This window comes from Mus caroli, unplaced genomic scaffold (genome assembly GCF_978045245.1).
Source record: "Mus caroli unplaced genomic scaffold, Mus_caroli_1 scaffold_2, whole genome shotgun sequence".
Classification (NCBI taxonomy): domain Eukaryota; kingdom Metazoa; phylum Chordata; class Mammalia; order Rodentia; family Muridae; genus Mus; species Mus caroli.
In genome coordinates, this window is record NW_028227257.1 from 79,103,723 (window position 1) to 79,119,719 (window position 15,997).

The 15,997-nt window shown below is 47.6% G+C and overlaps 1 protein-coding gene across 4 annotated transcripts in view; it reads left to right on the forward strand.

Annotated features, from left to right (window-relative positions):
• The window catches only part of Prr5l (proline rich 5 like), a 178,025-nt gene that overhangs the window by 114,122 nt on the left and 47,906 nt on the right, over positions 1-15,997 (forward strand). For all 4 annotated transcript variants that reach the window (XM_029474407.2, XM_085834621.1, XM_021156583.3 and 1 more), the window contains exons 2-3: positions 4,736-5,014; positions 6,130-6,210. In XM_029474407.2, the coding sequence (XP_029330267.1) occupies positions 4,851-5,014; positions 6,130-6,210 (245 nt within the window). In that variant the 5' untranslated portion in view covers positions 4,736-4,850. The remainder of the gene's footprint in view (positions 1-4,735; positions 5,015-6,129; positions 6,211-15,997) is intronic.

The following is a 15,997-nucleotide window of genomic DNA, read 5'->3' on the forward strand; positions in this document are numbered from 1 at the left end:
ACACCAGAAGAAATGCAGGCTGTGCCAGTGAGTCAGACAGCCACCCCTACCCTCTGTATGAACTTGGACAAGGTACTTGACCTCTGCAGTTTGATATTTCTCCCCAGGAAAGGGTACGTGGATCCCCATCCCAGGGTTGGGTGAGACTTAGAAGCAGGGGATGTGTGAATTTGGTACCACCTCGGTATCTGAAGCTGTGAGTTACCAGAGGCCTGAGAGACAGAGTCCATGTCTGTGACAGGGTCAGGGTCCTGACTGGGGGCGATGCGTTGCAGCTGCTGGGGGACACCTCTAGAGACTGAGGGAAGCACTGTTGTCCTCCCACTACCGTGTGGGTGGAACAATCTAGAAAGGGTGCCAAGCGATGTTCTTTCATTGATTTGGTCAGTCCTCCTGAGTCTCACTCGCCACTTGTCGGGTACTGTTCTGCGTGGGTAAGGGCTCAGACAGGCCCCAGCATGGCGAACGTGGCTTCAGCAGGTTTTGCCTTTTACCTCTGTTCCCATTCCCTTTACCTTGCTAAACCATTAGATTATATCCCTAAAGCTAGCCACCAAGTTCATGTATTTATTTGGACACTTCTTCCTCCTGAGGGTGACCACTAAGGCCCAGCTACCCAAGTATTGAAGTTCAGAAATCAATAGCCCCCTCCCCGACTGCCCTAATTAACATGCCCAATCAAGACAAACCAACTCGTCCTAAATACAGGGTTCCCCCTTTCCCTTTATAAACTGCCTTTTGTCTACCGGCCACATCTGTCTCCTCTCTATCCAGAAGCACTCCTCTGTTCCTCGGCTGCAAATGCATCTCCTTTGTGCTGAGACCTTGATCTTGGTGTATCCCAGACCATCCTTTCCAGTGAGTGCTTTACAACTGCTCACTCATTAAAGGGCTCACTGTTGGCGTACCCTTTCCTGGGGAGAAATATCAAACTGCAGAAGTCAAGTACCTTGTCCAAGTTCATACAGAGGGTAGGGGTGGCTATCTGACTCACTGGCACAGCCTGCATTTCCTTCTGGTGTCCTTTCTCTTTCTCTGTTCCTCCTGTCCCGATCATGGATGGCTGTGGAGTTGATTTTGCTAGTTTACTTATCTCAGGGGCATGAGATTTAGATTTTCATTTGAAGGCCAGCGACTGACATTTCAAACTCAGTGGCTTTGATTCTAGGGTCCTGTCTCACCCAGTTCAGGAGGAAAGTGGAAAGTGGTAAGGGGCTGGGAAGGCAGGCTGACCTTGTCACCTATCAGTGACTTGCCTCTAGCTAGCTGTGTGCCCTCAGGTTGGTTACCTAACTTCTCTAACTTAGGTGGCATTTTGGGATGGCTGAATAAATCACCTTGGTTTCATTGCCCAGCGTCCTCTCAGGCAGCTGCCTGTGTTTCATTCATGGTTAACTCCACCTTTGTCTTGAACAGTGAGCTGAGGCTTGAGTGTTCCATGGTGAGTGACTCCTTGGAGCTGCAGAATGTCTCAGGTCTGACATTGGGGAATGGATGGTCTAGTTCGTCCTTGATCCTATGTTGGAGACTTTGGATACGTCTTTGTGCTCGTTTGCTCCACATTTGTTCTAAACGGCTGTACTTTCAGGCCCCATCTGTCCTGACATTTCTGACTTGTCATTTCTGGGTCAGGACAAGCCTATGCCTGAAGGTCCAGAGCCATAGCAGGTGTATGCAGGGTATGCCAATCATCCTCTCTTCAGGCCCTTGTCAGCACATCCCATAGAGTCCTCTCATGGTCTCCATGCGGTTGTTAGCTCTGTGACAAGCAGCGGTGGTGTGGACCACATACTCTCTTCATCCTGTCATCATTTGAAGAGTTTGGGGACTGAAAAACAAGTCAGAAGGAGCCCCTTGCTGTGTGTGGCCCTTGACTTTGGGGATGGGCACTGTGAGCATTGTCCTTTGGGCTGAAAATTACTCTTGTTTTATAAGGGTCATACTCCTGGAGCTGTCCCGTGTGACCAGGGCTGCCTTAGGGGTGTGTGTGTGTGTTTGTGTGTGTATGTGTGTGTGTGTTTGTGTGTGTGTGTTTGTGTGTATGTGTGTGTGTATTTGTGTGTGTGTGTGTTTGTGTGTGTGTGTGTTTGTATGTGTGTGTGTTTGTGTGTGTGTGTGTGTTTGTGTGTATGTGTGTGTGTGTATGTGTGTGTGTGTTTGTGTGTGTGTGTGTTTGTGTGTGTGTGTGTGTTTGTTTGTGTGTGTGTGTGTATGTGTGTGTGTGTGTTTGTGTGTGTGTGTGTTTGTGTGTGTGTGTGTGTGTGTGTGTGTATGATGCTCAGATAGCTGGAGATGGAAGACCTAGGAGCTGTAGCTGAGGCATGGAAGGGCAGGAGCCTCCTTTCATCCTCTGGAATCTCAGTTCCTAGGAGATGCATGCGTGCATCCCCTGACAGTGTGGCTTCTGAAGTTTTCTGCTTCCCTGAGCTAGTGCACCCGAGTGGGTGGTAGCTTCGTTGCCTCCGGTTAAGGTCCTCAAAAGTGAGTTAATATCTGGTAATTACACAGTGAGCTGCACCTCACAGGCCTTTCAAAGCTGGGCCCAGGGATGCATCCTGTCTAAATAGAGAGAGCTTTCCTGACAAGGGAAACCTCCTCCAGCCGGTGTCGGCATTCTGAGGGATGCATGGTTTTATTTTGCCTTTCCCTCATCACTGGCATGCACAGATCTTCCCAGATTCTGAGGTGTTTGGGAACCTGTTGTAACCTCTGGAACATAACAGGTTTCTGTAACACTTACTGGTCAATTCTGATAACTGTGGATTCGCTCAGTGCACAGGGTTTCCAGGCAGACTGTGCAATGACAAGGGACCCTGCTTCTACTCCTGTTACAAAGTTACAAAAGGGAACTAGCCATCCTTCTCCTGAAGGTTGGTCTTAGGAAGCCACTGTGAATAGGCCCATTGCCAACACTTAGCCACCAGTACCTCCCCCACAGCCCCCTGTCAAGGTACATTGTCACTGTCATGGTACTGGCTATGGTGTCCCTCTCCTGTCCCTTAACTGCTGCAGGACTTTTCTTGCCAGCTTGCAGGCTGACCCTTTTCTTCCCTCATTGGTCTCTTGTCTGATTTATCTGAGTTAGCTTGGCCAGAAGAATCAGAAAGGCAAAAACAGCCACTCTTCAGACAAATCTACCGAGGATTGCAACGTTTGGTCCAAGCATGCCAAGAGCATGGGAGGGAGCTAGCAGTTCCCGAGGCCCAGGAGCTCTGCTGAGCATGTTAGCCAATCTCATTTCATCCTTCCCCTGTCCTGTGAGGTTGGTACATTCGCATCTGAGAACATCATACAGTGTGTGTCTGAAGTCACACAACTTGGAAGGAGCCGAGTTAATTCTTGAAACTCAGAACCAAAGTCCATCACTAAGCCATTGATGTCCACCAGTAGTTATAAAGCACCTTGTGATTTGCCACAAGGAAAAAGATGTGTGTGTGTGTGTGTGTGTGTGTGTGTGTGTGTGTGTATAGCTGGACTTTGGACCTGAAGAGCTTAAGGCATGCCAGGCAATTGCTCTGCTATGGAGTTATATTTCCAGACTCCTTTTTTTTTTTTTACTTAAAACAAAGATTTATTCACTTAAAGTATATGTATGTGCATGTGCGCATGGGCATAGTAGTGAGCTTGGGGAAGTCAGAGGACAACTTTCAAAGTTGGCTTTCCTTTTATCATAAGGCTTGAACTCTGGGTTATCATCCTCCGTGGCTGGCACCTTTACCTTCTGAGCCGTCTTGTGGACACTATATATATATATATAATTTTTTTTTTACTTCTTCTTATGAGTAGGGGGTCTCATTAAGTTTTCCAGGTTGACCCTGAACTCAATGCTGTGTATCCTAGGAATGCCTTTGATTTCACATTTCTCCTGCTTTAGCCTTCCAAGTAGCTGAGATTATCAGCCTGTACCTTATCCTTCTTAGGAGCAAATTTATTGGACCCAACCTTGCAGAATCAGTTGGATTTAGAAATGCATAGGGCAAAAGGAATATGATTTGGTAAAGGAGAACAAAACTTAGCTCAGAAACCTGGGAAAGGAAGAAGCAAGACATGAAGCCTGGGGCAGTTAAGTGGGACACATGTGACAGTGACATGTGGCCATCTTCTTATCATCTCCCAGTACCTCAGTGCTTGGAGCATATAGGCTCAGTAAGTGTTTGTTGAATAGTTCTGGGATACTCAGTCATCTTTCTCCATAGAGTCTGAGTCCCTGGAAGGCAGGGTCTGGGCCACAGACACTTTAAGTGCTTGACACATTACAATGGTTAATCCATGCTAAACAGTAAATATGTCCTGACAGACTGAATGAACACAAAGCGGGTAGGGAAGAGATGGTGAAATGCTTCTGGGACTCGGCTGGTAGGACAGAGGGTGGACAGTCTTTATTGTCAAGGAAAAGGAGGTTTTGCCTTCTTGAGGTATTCACAAAGGCTAGCTTTCTGCTGGGGCTTGATGTGTGCAGCTCAGACGTAGAGTGCTGGCCACCATACACTAAGCCCTAGGTCCCATGCTTAACACACACACACACACACACACATACACACATACACATGGACGGACGGATGGACAGACAGACAGATGGACAGACAGAGAGACAGGAGCCTCAGTCACAATGGAGGCTCTTGCTGTGTCTCTTTCTTCATTGATTTTTAGGATCATTTAGCTAGAGAGTCTAGCCAGCATCCCTTGGTTACGTGTTTTCAGCCAGGTTCTCAATCAAGGCTGTCTCTCATTTCAGGGCTTGGCTGAGTAGGGTTTTCAGACACCCCAGCAGCAGCGTTGAGAGACGCCTTTCCTGTGGGTGGCCAGAAGCTTCTGGTCTTGAAGACACAGCTCCATCCTCACCTGGACTTATGACCTGCGGCCTCGCTCCCCTCCTGCCCATTGAGTTCCACAAGATGGGCTCCTTCCGCCGGCCTAGACCACGCTTTATGAGCTCCCCTGTGCTGAGCGAGCTGCCCCGCTTCCAGGCTGCCCGGCAGGCTCTGCAGCTAAGTTCCAACTCTGCCTGGAACAGGTAAGGGCTTGTGGGACCAACACCACCAGGGAGGGGCTTGGGGTGATCTGGGAGTGGGCTGAGCATCTGCTGCCTCTGAGAGCGTTGCTCATGACGTCTGATCATGGTACTGATGATGAATGGGACAAGTGCCCCTGTTTTCGTATGGAGAAAGTAGCTCATTGTGATTTCTGGCCTGTCAGAGTCAGTTTTACCAGCCTGGGATCATGGCGTTAGAATTTACAGTTACTGGTCATGCCCCTGAACAGCCTACACTGGGTGAGTATCTAAGGGAGTAGTCTTTTCAGTGACCTCACATCACCCGTTTCCCTTTAGGGAGCTTGGGTGGCTTCTGTGCAGAACTCAATGAGGGGCATATGCCACAATCTCTTTCACCTGAGCCTCTGGTGTGTCGGGGAGGAGATGTAACTCAGGAAGTTGTCCAGCTGATTTTGTTAACCAAGCCCCGAGCAGATCAGCAAATCGCTACTGCCTTATAAGTCGGGGGGCTATTTGTTTTCAAATCTGTGTTGGACTCTGGATAAATGAAAGCATTTCTGAACGTTCTGGGGTGCCTTTTCGGTGACTGGCCGTCGGGCACACTCAGCTCAGGATAGCTACATTCTGAGGACCATTGTCCTTTGTAAAATTCCTCAGCACAGACAAGATTATAATAAGCCCTTCTGCTGATGGTTCTGGCTTCGGTCCTTCAGAATGTGGAGTTGAGCCCTGACTGTGGCCCTTTAAAAGATGACACTCTATGCTAGTATACATCCCTCTCTGGGGTGAAATAAAGGGACCACGGAAAATTCTATTAGAAAGGCAGTTATCGTTTCTGTTTGAGAAGGTGGCTTCTCAGTTATAAGAACCCAGGCAGGGTCAGCTCCTGCTGGCAATGAATGCTTTTTGGATGCTTGCAGAATCCAGTGATGGCAGTTCTCAGTGAGCTTTGAATTCTTTTGCCTCACCCTCCTCAGTACTTTGTACTTGTGGGACATTAAGGAGAGGGAGAGAAGAGAGCTGTGTGTATGCCTTAGGCTTCCCAGCCCTTTCTATGGCCTTCCCTGTGGGCTGTTTGAAAATATGGCCCCTGGAGGCAGATCACCTAACTGGGATGTGTTTCTGTCTCTCTGCAGTGTGCAGACGGCTGTGATCAACGTTTTCAAAGGGGGCGGCTTGCAGAGCAATGAGCTGTATGCACTGAACGAAAGCATCAGGTACTTGGCTGGCCAAAACCAGTGCTGTTTTCCCATTAGGGTTCTCCCAACCTCCCATCCCCACAGCTCTGCTTGGTCCTTGTTGCTCCTTTGTTTGCTGTTAAAGTGCTCTTGTGGTTGCTGTGTTCTGAGACCTTCACCATCTAGACTTCTCATTCTGAAATGTTGCCTATGCTTATGTATCTAATGCGCTTGTGCTAGGGGTACAGGTTGATAGATGAGGGCTGGTACAAATTCTATAAGCATGTATTGAGCTCTGTCTAACCATTAAGCATTGTATTAGGTAATATGATTTAGTGCTTAGAGCCAGATTAGTTGAGACTTATTGCTATTGTTATTAGAGTATCTCCTTGATAGCCAAGTGTTGGAGTAGAAGACATACGTGAACCTTGCATTCTTGGTTGTTGTTGTTGTTGTTATTGTCTGTTTGTCTGTTTATTTTTGAGACAAGCCTACGATGACCCTGTACTTACTGTGTAACTGAGGATGGCCTTGAATGCCCGATCCTCCTGTCTCTATCTCCAGAGTGCTGGGATTACAAGTGTCGGCTACCATCCTTGGCTTGTAAGATGCTGGGGATGAAGCACAGGGCCTGTTGCATAGTGGACAGACAAACATTCTGTCAACTGAGCCACATGCCCAGCTCACTCTCTGGAATGTATAGTCAGATGGGAAGTTGCTCATTATTCAACCAGCCACAACATAGTTGATATGATAAAGTGTGCTAATAGGACTTGGTTTTGTCAAGAAGTCAAGGGACAGCAGAGGTGATGCTTATGCTATGATCTGAGGGTCAACAGGGATTCCTTGGGGGGAAGGGGACTTCAGGTGGAAGAATCAGAAAATGCACAGGTTCTATGCTTGCAATAAGCAAGGAACGGAAAGAAAGCTAAATACAGAGGGTGCAGGAGGAGGGGTGGTAATACAGTTGGATTTGTGTCTTGGTGAAATGACAGCCTTGGGCTCAGCTAGGGTTAGGAGGTTGAATTAGCTAGCCTTTTAATTCCTCTGTGGGTATGTTAAATACAGAATCTCTAGGCTAAAGACCAGCCCTGCAGTGGGCAGAACAACAAACAAGGCCATTGTTCAGGCCTTGTTTATGTTGAATTAAGGTCTGTGTTAAGGTCAGCTGGGTGTTTAAGAGCTCTGTTTTCATTAAAACCTGTACAGCACATAAGCAAACATCTGTGTTACATTTCTCCTATGCATTGAATTTCATGTCACAATTACATAAATGTGGAAAGAGACAAAGGAGACTGGCTAGCCCAAAGCCTCATTTTACAGGGGAGGAAAGTGAGGTCCCGAGAAGGTATGTGTCAGGGCCAAAGCTGGGTCACCAGCCACAGACTAGCAAGAAAGAGCCCAGCTTATTCCAAGCACTGGGTTCCTGGCCTCTTCCTGAGGTTCCTCAGCCCCCAGTAGAAGTATAAATAAATAAGTCAGTGGATTCAGAATGTGCTAATTGTTTCTCACCTCAGGAGACAGATCCTGACATTGTACTTCAAAGATCTTAGTGGGCAGCTAGGAAGGTGGGAGCCAGCCCTGATGTCACCTGCCTGCCAAGGGGTCTTTCAAATGGGAGGCTGGCTCCAGCATGTAGTGATGCTCCTGCAGTTAAGATTTTTATTTCAAACTTTTTCATATTTTTGTTTCTTTTAAAAATTATTTGAGACTCTCACCGTGTAACCCTAGCTTTCCTAGAACTCATACTGCAGACCAAGCTGACATCTTGAGCTTCCTGCCTCTGCATCTTGAGTAGTGGAATTCAAGGCAGGAGCCACAGTGCCCAGTGCCCAGCTCTTTTACATTTGAAAAAGTTTTAAATTATCTTTTCTTTTTTTCTTTTTTCTTTTTTTTTTAATTATTGGTATACCTGACTTTCAAATGTTAGCTTAAAAAATGTAAATGTGTCCAAGTTTCAGTGCAGAGCAAACAAAACACTCAGGTTCCAAGTCTGGTCAAAAAGCCACACTAAAGAAGGGCCATAGTATCTATGGAATGGCATTTCTGTTAAGGCAGTATGTGGTGTCTCTTTATCATGTAGTTTACAAATAAGAAAACCACACATGAGAGGAAACACATGACCTGCCCACAGTTGCACAACTTTACAGGTGGATCCGGATTTGAACTCGTGTCTGAACACCTGCATCTGAAAATCCACACTGGTCCACTTGGGTTGCTGTACTAAGCACCACAGGCAGAGTGGCGTTAACAACAGAAATTTATCTCTTTATGTTCTGGAGCCCAGAATTTCAAGGTGCTGACCAGCTGGGCTTCTGATGTTGGCTAGCTTGGGGTCACCCCCTCACTATGAGTTCACATGACCTCTTCTTTGTATGTTCAGAGGTAGAAAGCCAGCTTTCTGGGGTCCCTTAGAAGGATGCCACTTTACCTTGAGGACTATACTCTTAAAAGCCATCTGGAGCTCAGCATCCCCGAAGGCCCCATCATACCATCATGCTGAGGGGCAGGGTTTAGACATAGGAATTAGGGAGTGATGCATAGTTCAGCACACAGCCAAACCTTGCTCTGTACCATGTTGTGGTGTCTAGGAGAAGTCTTATTGGGAGAACTTATGTTCCCTTTTTATTTTTACCCAAAAGTCCTTAGTAAGTCCATCAATTATTGTGTTCTTCCCCCCACCCCAAGAAATAGGATCCCTACAGATATTCTATACAGTTTAGGGGTACCATTGAAGGTACCTCTATCTTTAGCCTGGTAGGAACTACAGAGGTTGAGGTTTGGAACAACAGCCCAGGTGTGATTTGAGCCTGGAATAAGCTGTAGCTTTTAGAAAGCAGAGCTTGGCTTCTGTTTGCCTCTGACATTTTTGCTTTTTGGCTTCTTTTAACTTAGTGGCTGGAGTGGAGACAGGATTCCCTAACACAGAGGCATAGAGTACATCTGGGTATGTGACCTTGTATCTTAGTTATGGTCCTGTTGCTGTGAACAGACACCATGATCAAGGCAATGTTTATAAAGAAAAATATTTGGGTGGCGGGAACATTGCTTAAAAATTCAGAAGGTTGGTCCTGGGACATCACGATGGGAAGCAGACAGGCATGGCATGGGAGCAGTAGCTGAGAGCTTTGCTTCCTGATTCACAAGTAACAGGTGGAGAGGCACTGGCCTGGAGTGGATTTTTGCAACTTCAAAGCACACCTCCTCCCAGTGGCAGAACTCCAACAAGGCCATGCCTCCTAACTGGGGGACCAAGCATTCAAACATACAAACCTATGGAGTTCATTTTCATTCAAAAGACCACACCTGGCCACCTCAAATTCCATAAAGCAAGCCAGGCAACGTGCTTCCACACTGGTAAGCGTATGTAGACACACACAGCTGCCCAGTGACCTCAGTACTGAAGTGGAAGTGCTGCTTTCCCCACAGTCTGACTGTCGCAACCTTTGACTGTCCTTCTCCTAAGTCCTGTTTGCAGGATAGATCTGTACTTTTAACATGGTAGGGGGCATAAAGGTGGACAATACAGGAATGTTGCATAGAGGATGTGTTAGGAGGGAAGGCTGAGTTGTCCCCAGGCTCACTCTTCAGTTAATTCTATCAGCCCTACTATGTGGTCTATCCTTTCTAGGCTCAATAGAATGCTTCAGTGTAAGAGGGCCAGACACTACTGGATTCAGAGCCTGGGGAATCCAGACTAGTTAGGCCCTGTCAGCTTGAGGAATTTGCTAAATTTTTCTGTCTGTTTTTCCCTTTCATTAAATGTGGGTAATAATAGTATCAACCTCATCTTGCTTAAGTGTCCTTAGCCAAAAGTCTGATACAAAAGAAATGTTCAATGAATGTTAGACTTTCTCTATACTATTGTGATGAGTGCTTAAGAGTAATAATAAAAGGTTAAATGCTGTGACCAAACCCACAGGGCCAAATGATGAATTGTCCTGGGGACAGAACCAGCATGACATCTCCCTAGTGTTTTGGATATGAGGTAATCTCACTTTGAACTTGAGAGCTGGATGGGCTGCTCAAAGAGTGTGTGCTTGGAACTGAAGGTTGGGTGAGGCTGAGTTCTTACAAGGACAGCCAGCTATTTCTTCTTTCTGTGGAGACCAAGTTGAAGAGGAAATGACTCTCTTGGTTCTCCATTCTATTCAGCCAAGCAGTAAAAAACTTTTTGATGATCACCCAAGTCACCAAGTCCTAAATCCTCTCCCCTGAGACTGATCCCAGCCAGGCTTGGCCCCCTTCCTTTTTTCTCCTCTACCTTCCCATCTTCCCCGCCCCACTGCCATTTTGTGTGTGTGTGTGTGTGTGTGGTGTCTGTCTGTCTGTTGCTGTCTATGTCTGTATGTACGTTTGAGGTGTGGGCACAGGTTGAAATCAAATGTCTTCCTTAACTGCTTTCCATCTTATTAATTTTATTTCTGGTCTCCTTGGGTGCCTACATGCATGTGGTCTATCATAGACACAGACACACAGATAAACACACACACACACACACACACACATGTTAGGGTTTTCACCTTTTGTTGTTGTTGTTGTTGTTGCAGGGGAAGGGGGAGGCGGGGGGGCACTGAACCCAGGACATCTATTTGAATAAGCTGGGTACCAATGAAATCTAGGAAACTGCCCTGATCCCAGTGCTGGCATTACAGATCCAGGCCACCATGCTCAGCTCTTCCATGGGTCTTGGGATCTGACTCAGGTCCTCGTGTGTGTGCAACGGCACTTGACTGACAGCTCTCATGACTCTCTTTCTAGTGATGTAATTAGGATGTACCTGGGAGAAATGGATGCTTGAAAGTAGGATGGGCAGAAAGCAGGTGCACTTGTGTAACCGGGCCTTACAGTTCAGTCACTGCAAATGTTGGCCTTTTCTTTTAAGACGTGTCATTGAAAAGACTGTCTTTGCGGATAGCCTTTGAAGTTGTACAGGGAAGAACTTTGCTCCAAGTGTGGCCGAGTTCTAAAACATAATATTGAATTCATAGACAAGTATTTCCAGACCTTAGGAGCAAGTCCATCCAAAACAGAGTGGCCAGTTTTCCTCCATATGAAAGACAAGGCACCTGTTTTGTCAATATGAAAACCATAAATCAGAATCTTTTCTATTTGCAACTGCCTTAGGAAGCAGAACATGACACAATATCTCCAAAGGCAAGGAGGTGACCTTTCTGAAGAGAATGATTTTGGCCAGATTGCCAGTCTTCACTGTCCACGGTGCTGGCTCAGGTTGCATGCCTTGCTGTCTAAATTCTCTGGAGCTTGGATACGGTGTTTTAATATTCCACGTTCACCCCTGACAGGCATGGCCAAGTCCTGATGTGGATCGAATTCTTCCTTAGGAAACTATACTGTTATGTGGCTAGCAAGAGCGGGAACAGTGAGAAAATAAAGATCACCATTTCCTGTTTCTCATGAGAACCTGGGTTGGGGTGCGTAGGCAGAGGGACTGTGAGCACCAGACTCGCCTGCAAGAAAGATGCCACAACAGGATCCTTCTGCACACGTTTATTGGGAGAGCTTGATTGCAGAGGCGAAAAGACCCCTCAGCCCCAGAACTGGCGCTGCTTATATAGGCCTAGGAGAGGTGTGTCTACACCTGATTGGTTATGCTTTCAGTACCTCATTTACATGTCCACACCCGATTGGTTATGCATTCAGTACCTCATTTACATGCCCTGGACCAGGCAGTGACTCAGCAAAAAACTCTACTGCACATGCGCACATTGATTGTTTACCCAAACTTATGGGTGGTGGCCAGAGGTAGCCAGTGCCCCCTTGTAATGGTGTATGTGGCTTCCCACAAGGGACTATTGGTGCTGTTACTCACTTATCGTTTGTTGTTGGTGGGCTCTTGCTTGGTCCTCAACATGTTCCCGGGCATCCATTGAGACAGGTGGATCTGAGCTTGTATTAAAGAAGAGCTGGGCAGGGAGACATTGCCTGATGTTTTATGTGGTGGCAGCAAATGGGCACATCGTTAGACTGGAGATGGGATTGATCCCTAAACTGAAACTGAAGGAGTTGGCAGTCTGGTACACAGGGCAGCAAGGATGTAACTTTCCGTTTCTTACCCGATATCCTCAGCTCCCAGGGAAGACTCTTAGTCTGCAAAAATAAACATTCACAGGTAAGGCTTTTGGAAGCTGGTGACAAGTTATCTGCAGCTGGCCTGAGGCGGGACATGTGCATTCCTCCTCTCTCCAGTCACACCACTTCTGTTCTTGGGGAGGAAGGTAATGGCATAAAGAGAGGAGCCCCAGAGATGTTTAAGGAGAAGAGGCTCCGGTGACTGTTGATCTTTGGCCAGTCTGAGCTGAGACTTCCATCTGAGGACTCCAGTGCTCAGATCCCAGAGGGTAATCCACCTTAGAGGGTTCCATCTGTCTGAGCTTGCTGGCTGTAGTGGGAACCACAGCTGGGAAAAGCAGGGGGCTGAGAAGAGGGGGATCCTAAGTCCCACCGAAGGGTGGTGAATGAAACCAACGCCGACAGTGTGAAGCAATTCCTCGGGGCAGTGGCTGTAGCAAGTACCTGCTGAGCAGAATGTGCCAGGCCCTGCTGGGCTGTGTGTGTGGACTCACCCTTGTACAAGCGTCATGCTCACAGGTTGGATGCCGTCTCCCTGGTGTATGTGGGTGAAAGTACAGGTTCACAGAGGTAGACTAGCTCGCTGGGGCCATCTCAGCATGAAGTGTTGGGACTTTTAACCCAGCTTGCCATGTTGTCAGAAGACACTAGAGTCCTGTAGTGTTGTCACTGGCCACATTCTGGCTGGATACACCTGGGTATGGCCTCACTAACAGATCTTGAAGTAGGTGTGGTTGGTGGGATGATGTCTTTAAAAAGAAAACCCTAGTTTGGGTGGAACCAAGGTTTTCTTGCCTTGTCTTCCTCCCTCCCCTCCCCTCCCCTCCCCTCCCCTCCCCTCCCCTCCCCTCCCCTCCCCTCCCCTCCCCTCCCCTCCTCTCCTCTTTCTTTTTGAGATGTGTCTCATTCTATAACCCCAGCTAATGTGGAACTCACCTTGAAGACCAGGCTGGTCTTAGACTACCAGAGATCCTCCTGGCTCTGCCTCTCAAGTCCTTTATGACTTGACTGATGACAAGTGTACCACCAGGTCAGGCCCCTGAGATCTGCCTTTTGAGCTCATCTGGTTCTGCCTGATCTCACACCTTGTGCTGTAGTTGAGAAACTTGTCCTTGGGGGCCAGAAGATCCTTAACAATAAGTGGCAACTGGAGACCAAATTGGTCTAAAAATTGTTTAGAAATCTACCCCTCTTCTCTAAAATTCAAGGTCTCTCTAGACTGTCTGGAAAGTTCCTGTCTGGCAATATAAGATCCACATCCCAGGCTTAGGCCAGTCAGGGGTCCTAAGACTTGCTTGCTGATTTTAGAGGAATTGTGCCCCCCCCCCTTGTTCCCAACAGCCATACTCCCTCCCTCCCCAGCTTATTTTCTTCCTTTGTAGACATAGAGTACTGCCTCCATGGGCAGAGGAGGGCAACATGGAAGATTCCCACCTGAGAGGCTGTTGGAGTACTGGAGTGTGTGCAAGCTGCTCCACACAGCATGTATCTCATAACTAGGAACTTAGCTTGTGCCCATTATTGAGTGTCTTTCTTTTCTTCAGTGTTCTCACTGATACCCATTGGGGTAGAAACTGGTAGTGATGTGCCCCATTCAAGGACACTGACTCCAGTGCATCCCAGTGGAATAGGTCAAAGGACTTTGAAAGGCGAGCTTTTGTATGCTATGTCTTAAAAGGCTGTTGCCTCCAAACAAGGCTTGTTGTGGGTGCTAGGTAGGATCTTCAGAGGAAGAACAGTCAGGTTGGCTGAGTACAGCTATTACACCTGGCTTGAAGCCTGCCTGGAGGACCTTGCTGTTCCTGGATTTTTGAAGCAGTTGAGGCAGGACCCACAAAGGGGCTAGGGAGAACTTGGGGTAGCCAACCATTTAAGAATTGGTATTGCTCTCTTGACCTCATCCTAGCTGAATGGTGGCACCTGCCCAAAGTGGCCTGCTCATCTCTAATGTTAACCCGGGGAGGCAATTAAAGCAAGCTGACAAACAGAAGGGCTTGGTTGTCTGTTCCTCCACCCCTCAGCCCTTCACCCCTACATGCAGGGAGGATTGGTGGTTGGTGAGTCAGGTAGCTTCTGACAGTCCCTTCTGCCCTGTGCCTGTGCTGGCTGGAACCCGACTTTGGAGCAGCCTGCTTTACTTTCAGGCCAACAAGAGTGAAGACTGTGTTGGCAGCGTGGGATGAGGAGGAGATCCAGGGTCTAGGTCAACCTTCTTATTACTGCAACCCTTTAATACAGTTCCTCAGGTTGTGGCAACCTTTAGCCATATGGTAACTTAACTGTAAAGTGGTTCTGTTGCTACTTCATAACTGTACTTTTGCTGGTGTTATGAATTAGAGTGTAAATATCTGCTATGCAGGATTATCCGATACATGATCCCCAAAGAGGTCTCGACGCATGGGGTTGAGAAACCCTGGACTATGTCATCACAGGAAGTCCTGTGAACTGGGGCGGCAGCTCAGCTGGTCAGGGTGGGCAGGTTTCAGGGTGAGACAGTAGAGCCCAGTACCTTGTTCCCTCTTTTTCCCAGTTATAGCTCCTTCTGCCTTCTCACTGAACTTCATGCTATTTCTGCTTTCACTGGGCTCACATGTCCCACATAAACATTTCCTTCCCATTGCTTTTGGCTCCCTAACTTCCTTCTAACTCAGCTGCTTGTGGTGGCGTGGCTGTGGGCAGAAGTCTGTTGTCAGAAGAAGCCAGGGACCTGGGAATGTGAAACTGTGGGTGTGGCCTGGACCACATGCCCTTCCACATCAGCCTCCAGCCTCAGCAGCCCTTTCCCCCTTGCCTTGTCTACCCTTTAACTCTTTGAGGGCTATGCTCTTAACCTACCACTGCTGCTCCACTCACATGTTTCCCAGGGCCTACATCTGAGGTTGGGCAAGGCCTTTCTACTGTCCTGGGAAGGAGTCAAGGAGGAGAAGGATGGAGTTGCAGAGCTGTAGGCTTCAGAGTCAGCCAGACCTTGGAGAATCCTTATGGCCAACCCTTGCAAGCCTTACCACAAGTCAGAAGTCCACCTACAAAAGACAAACTCGACTGCCTCTCGCAGCCATCCTATCCTGTGGGTGTCTCACTATCCACAGATTTTCAGAGGACTGAGGTCACACGCATTTGCTTTGCCTGCTCCCTGCTCAGTATCAGGGAATTGGCCATCAGTACTCAGACCCAGGCAGCTGCTTCCAGACTTAATGAGCTGCAGTCTCTTAGGTCATCCTGGTTAGAAGCAGGGCTGTTTCTGCTCCTCTGCAGATACTGCTCAGGCTAAACCACAGAAATACAAATGCTGTGCATATCAGGGCCTGACACTTGTGAATAGTAAATTGACTTAGAAAATGAGACACTGTCCCAGGTACAGTTCGTGCTTATTCCTTATTATTTTAATTTGTTCCAGCAAGTAAACAGCAAGTAAAAGCTGTTGTCAGGGAAGGAATCTGAGGCCAAACTGGGGAAAATAGAAGGTAGGTTCCCAGGATTCTAGGCTTCTGAGCTGCACAGGAACCCATGTTTAGGTACTAGCAACCCAGAGGTTTATCCCTTTTGCAACTTAGGAACTGTTGGGTACCATCTCATGAATCCAGCCATCTTCTGCCTAATTTTCTCTTCTTTCTATGCGTTACCCATGAACTAGATCAGATAAACACTGTGAGCCAGATAGTGAGGGTAGGAGGGGAATTACCTTTGACTGATTTAGACCAGTATCTCTGATGCCTTGATTGTATGTGTGGGA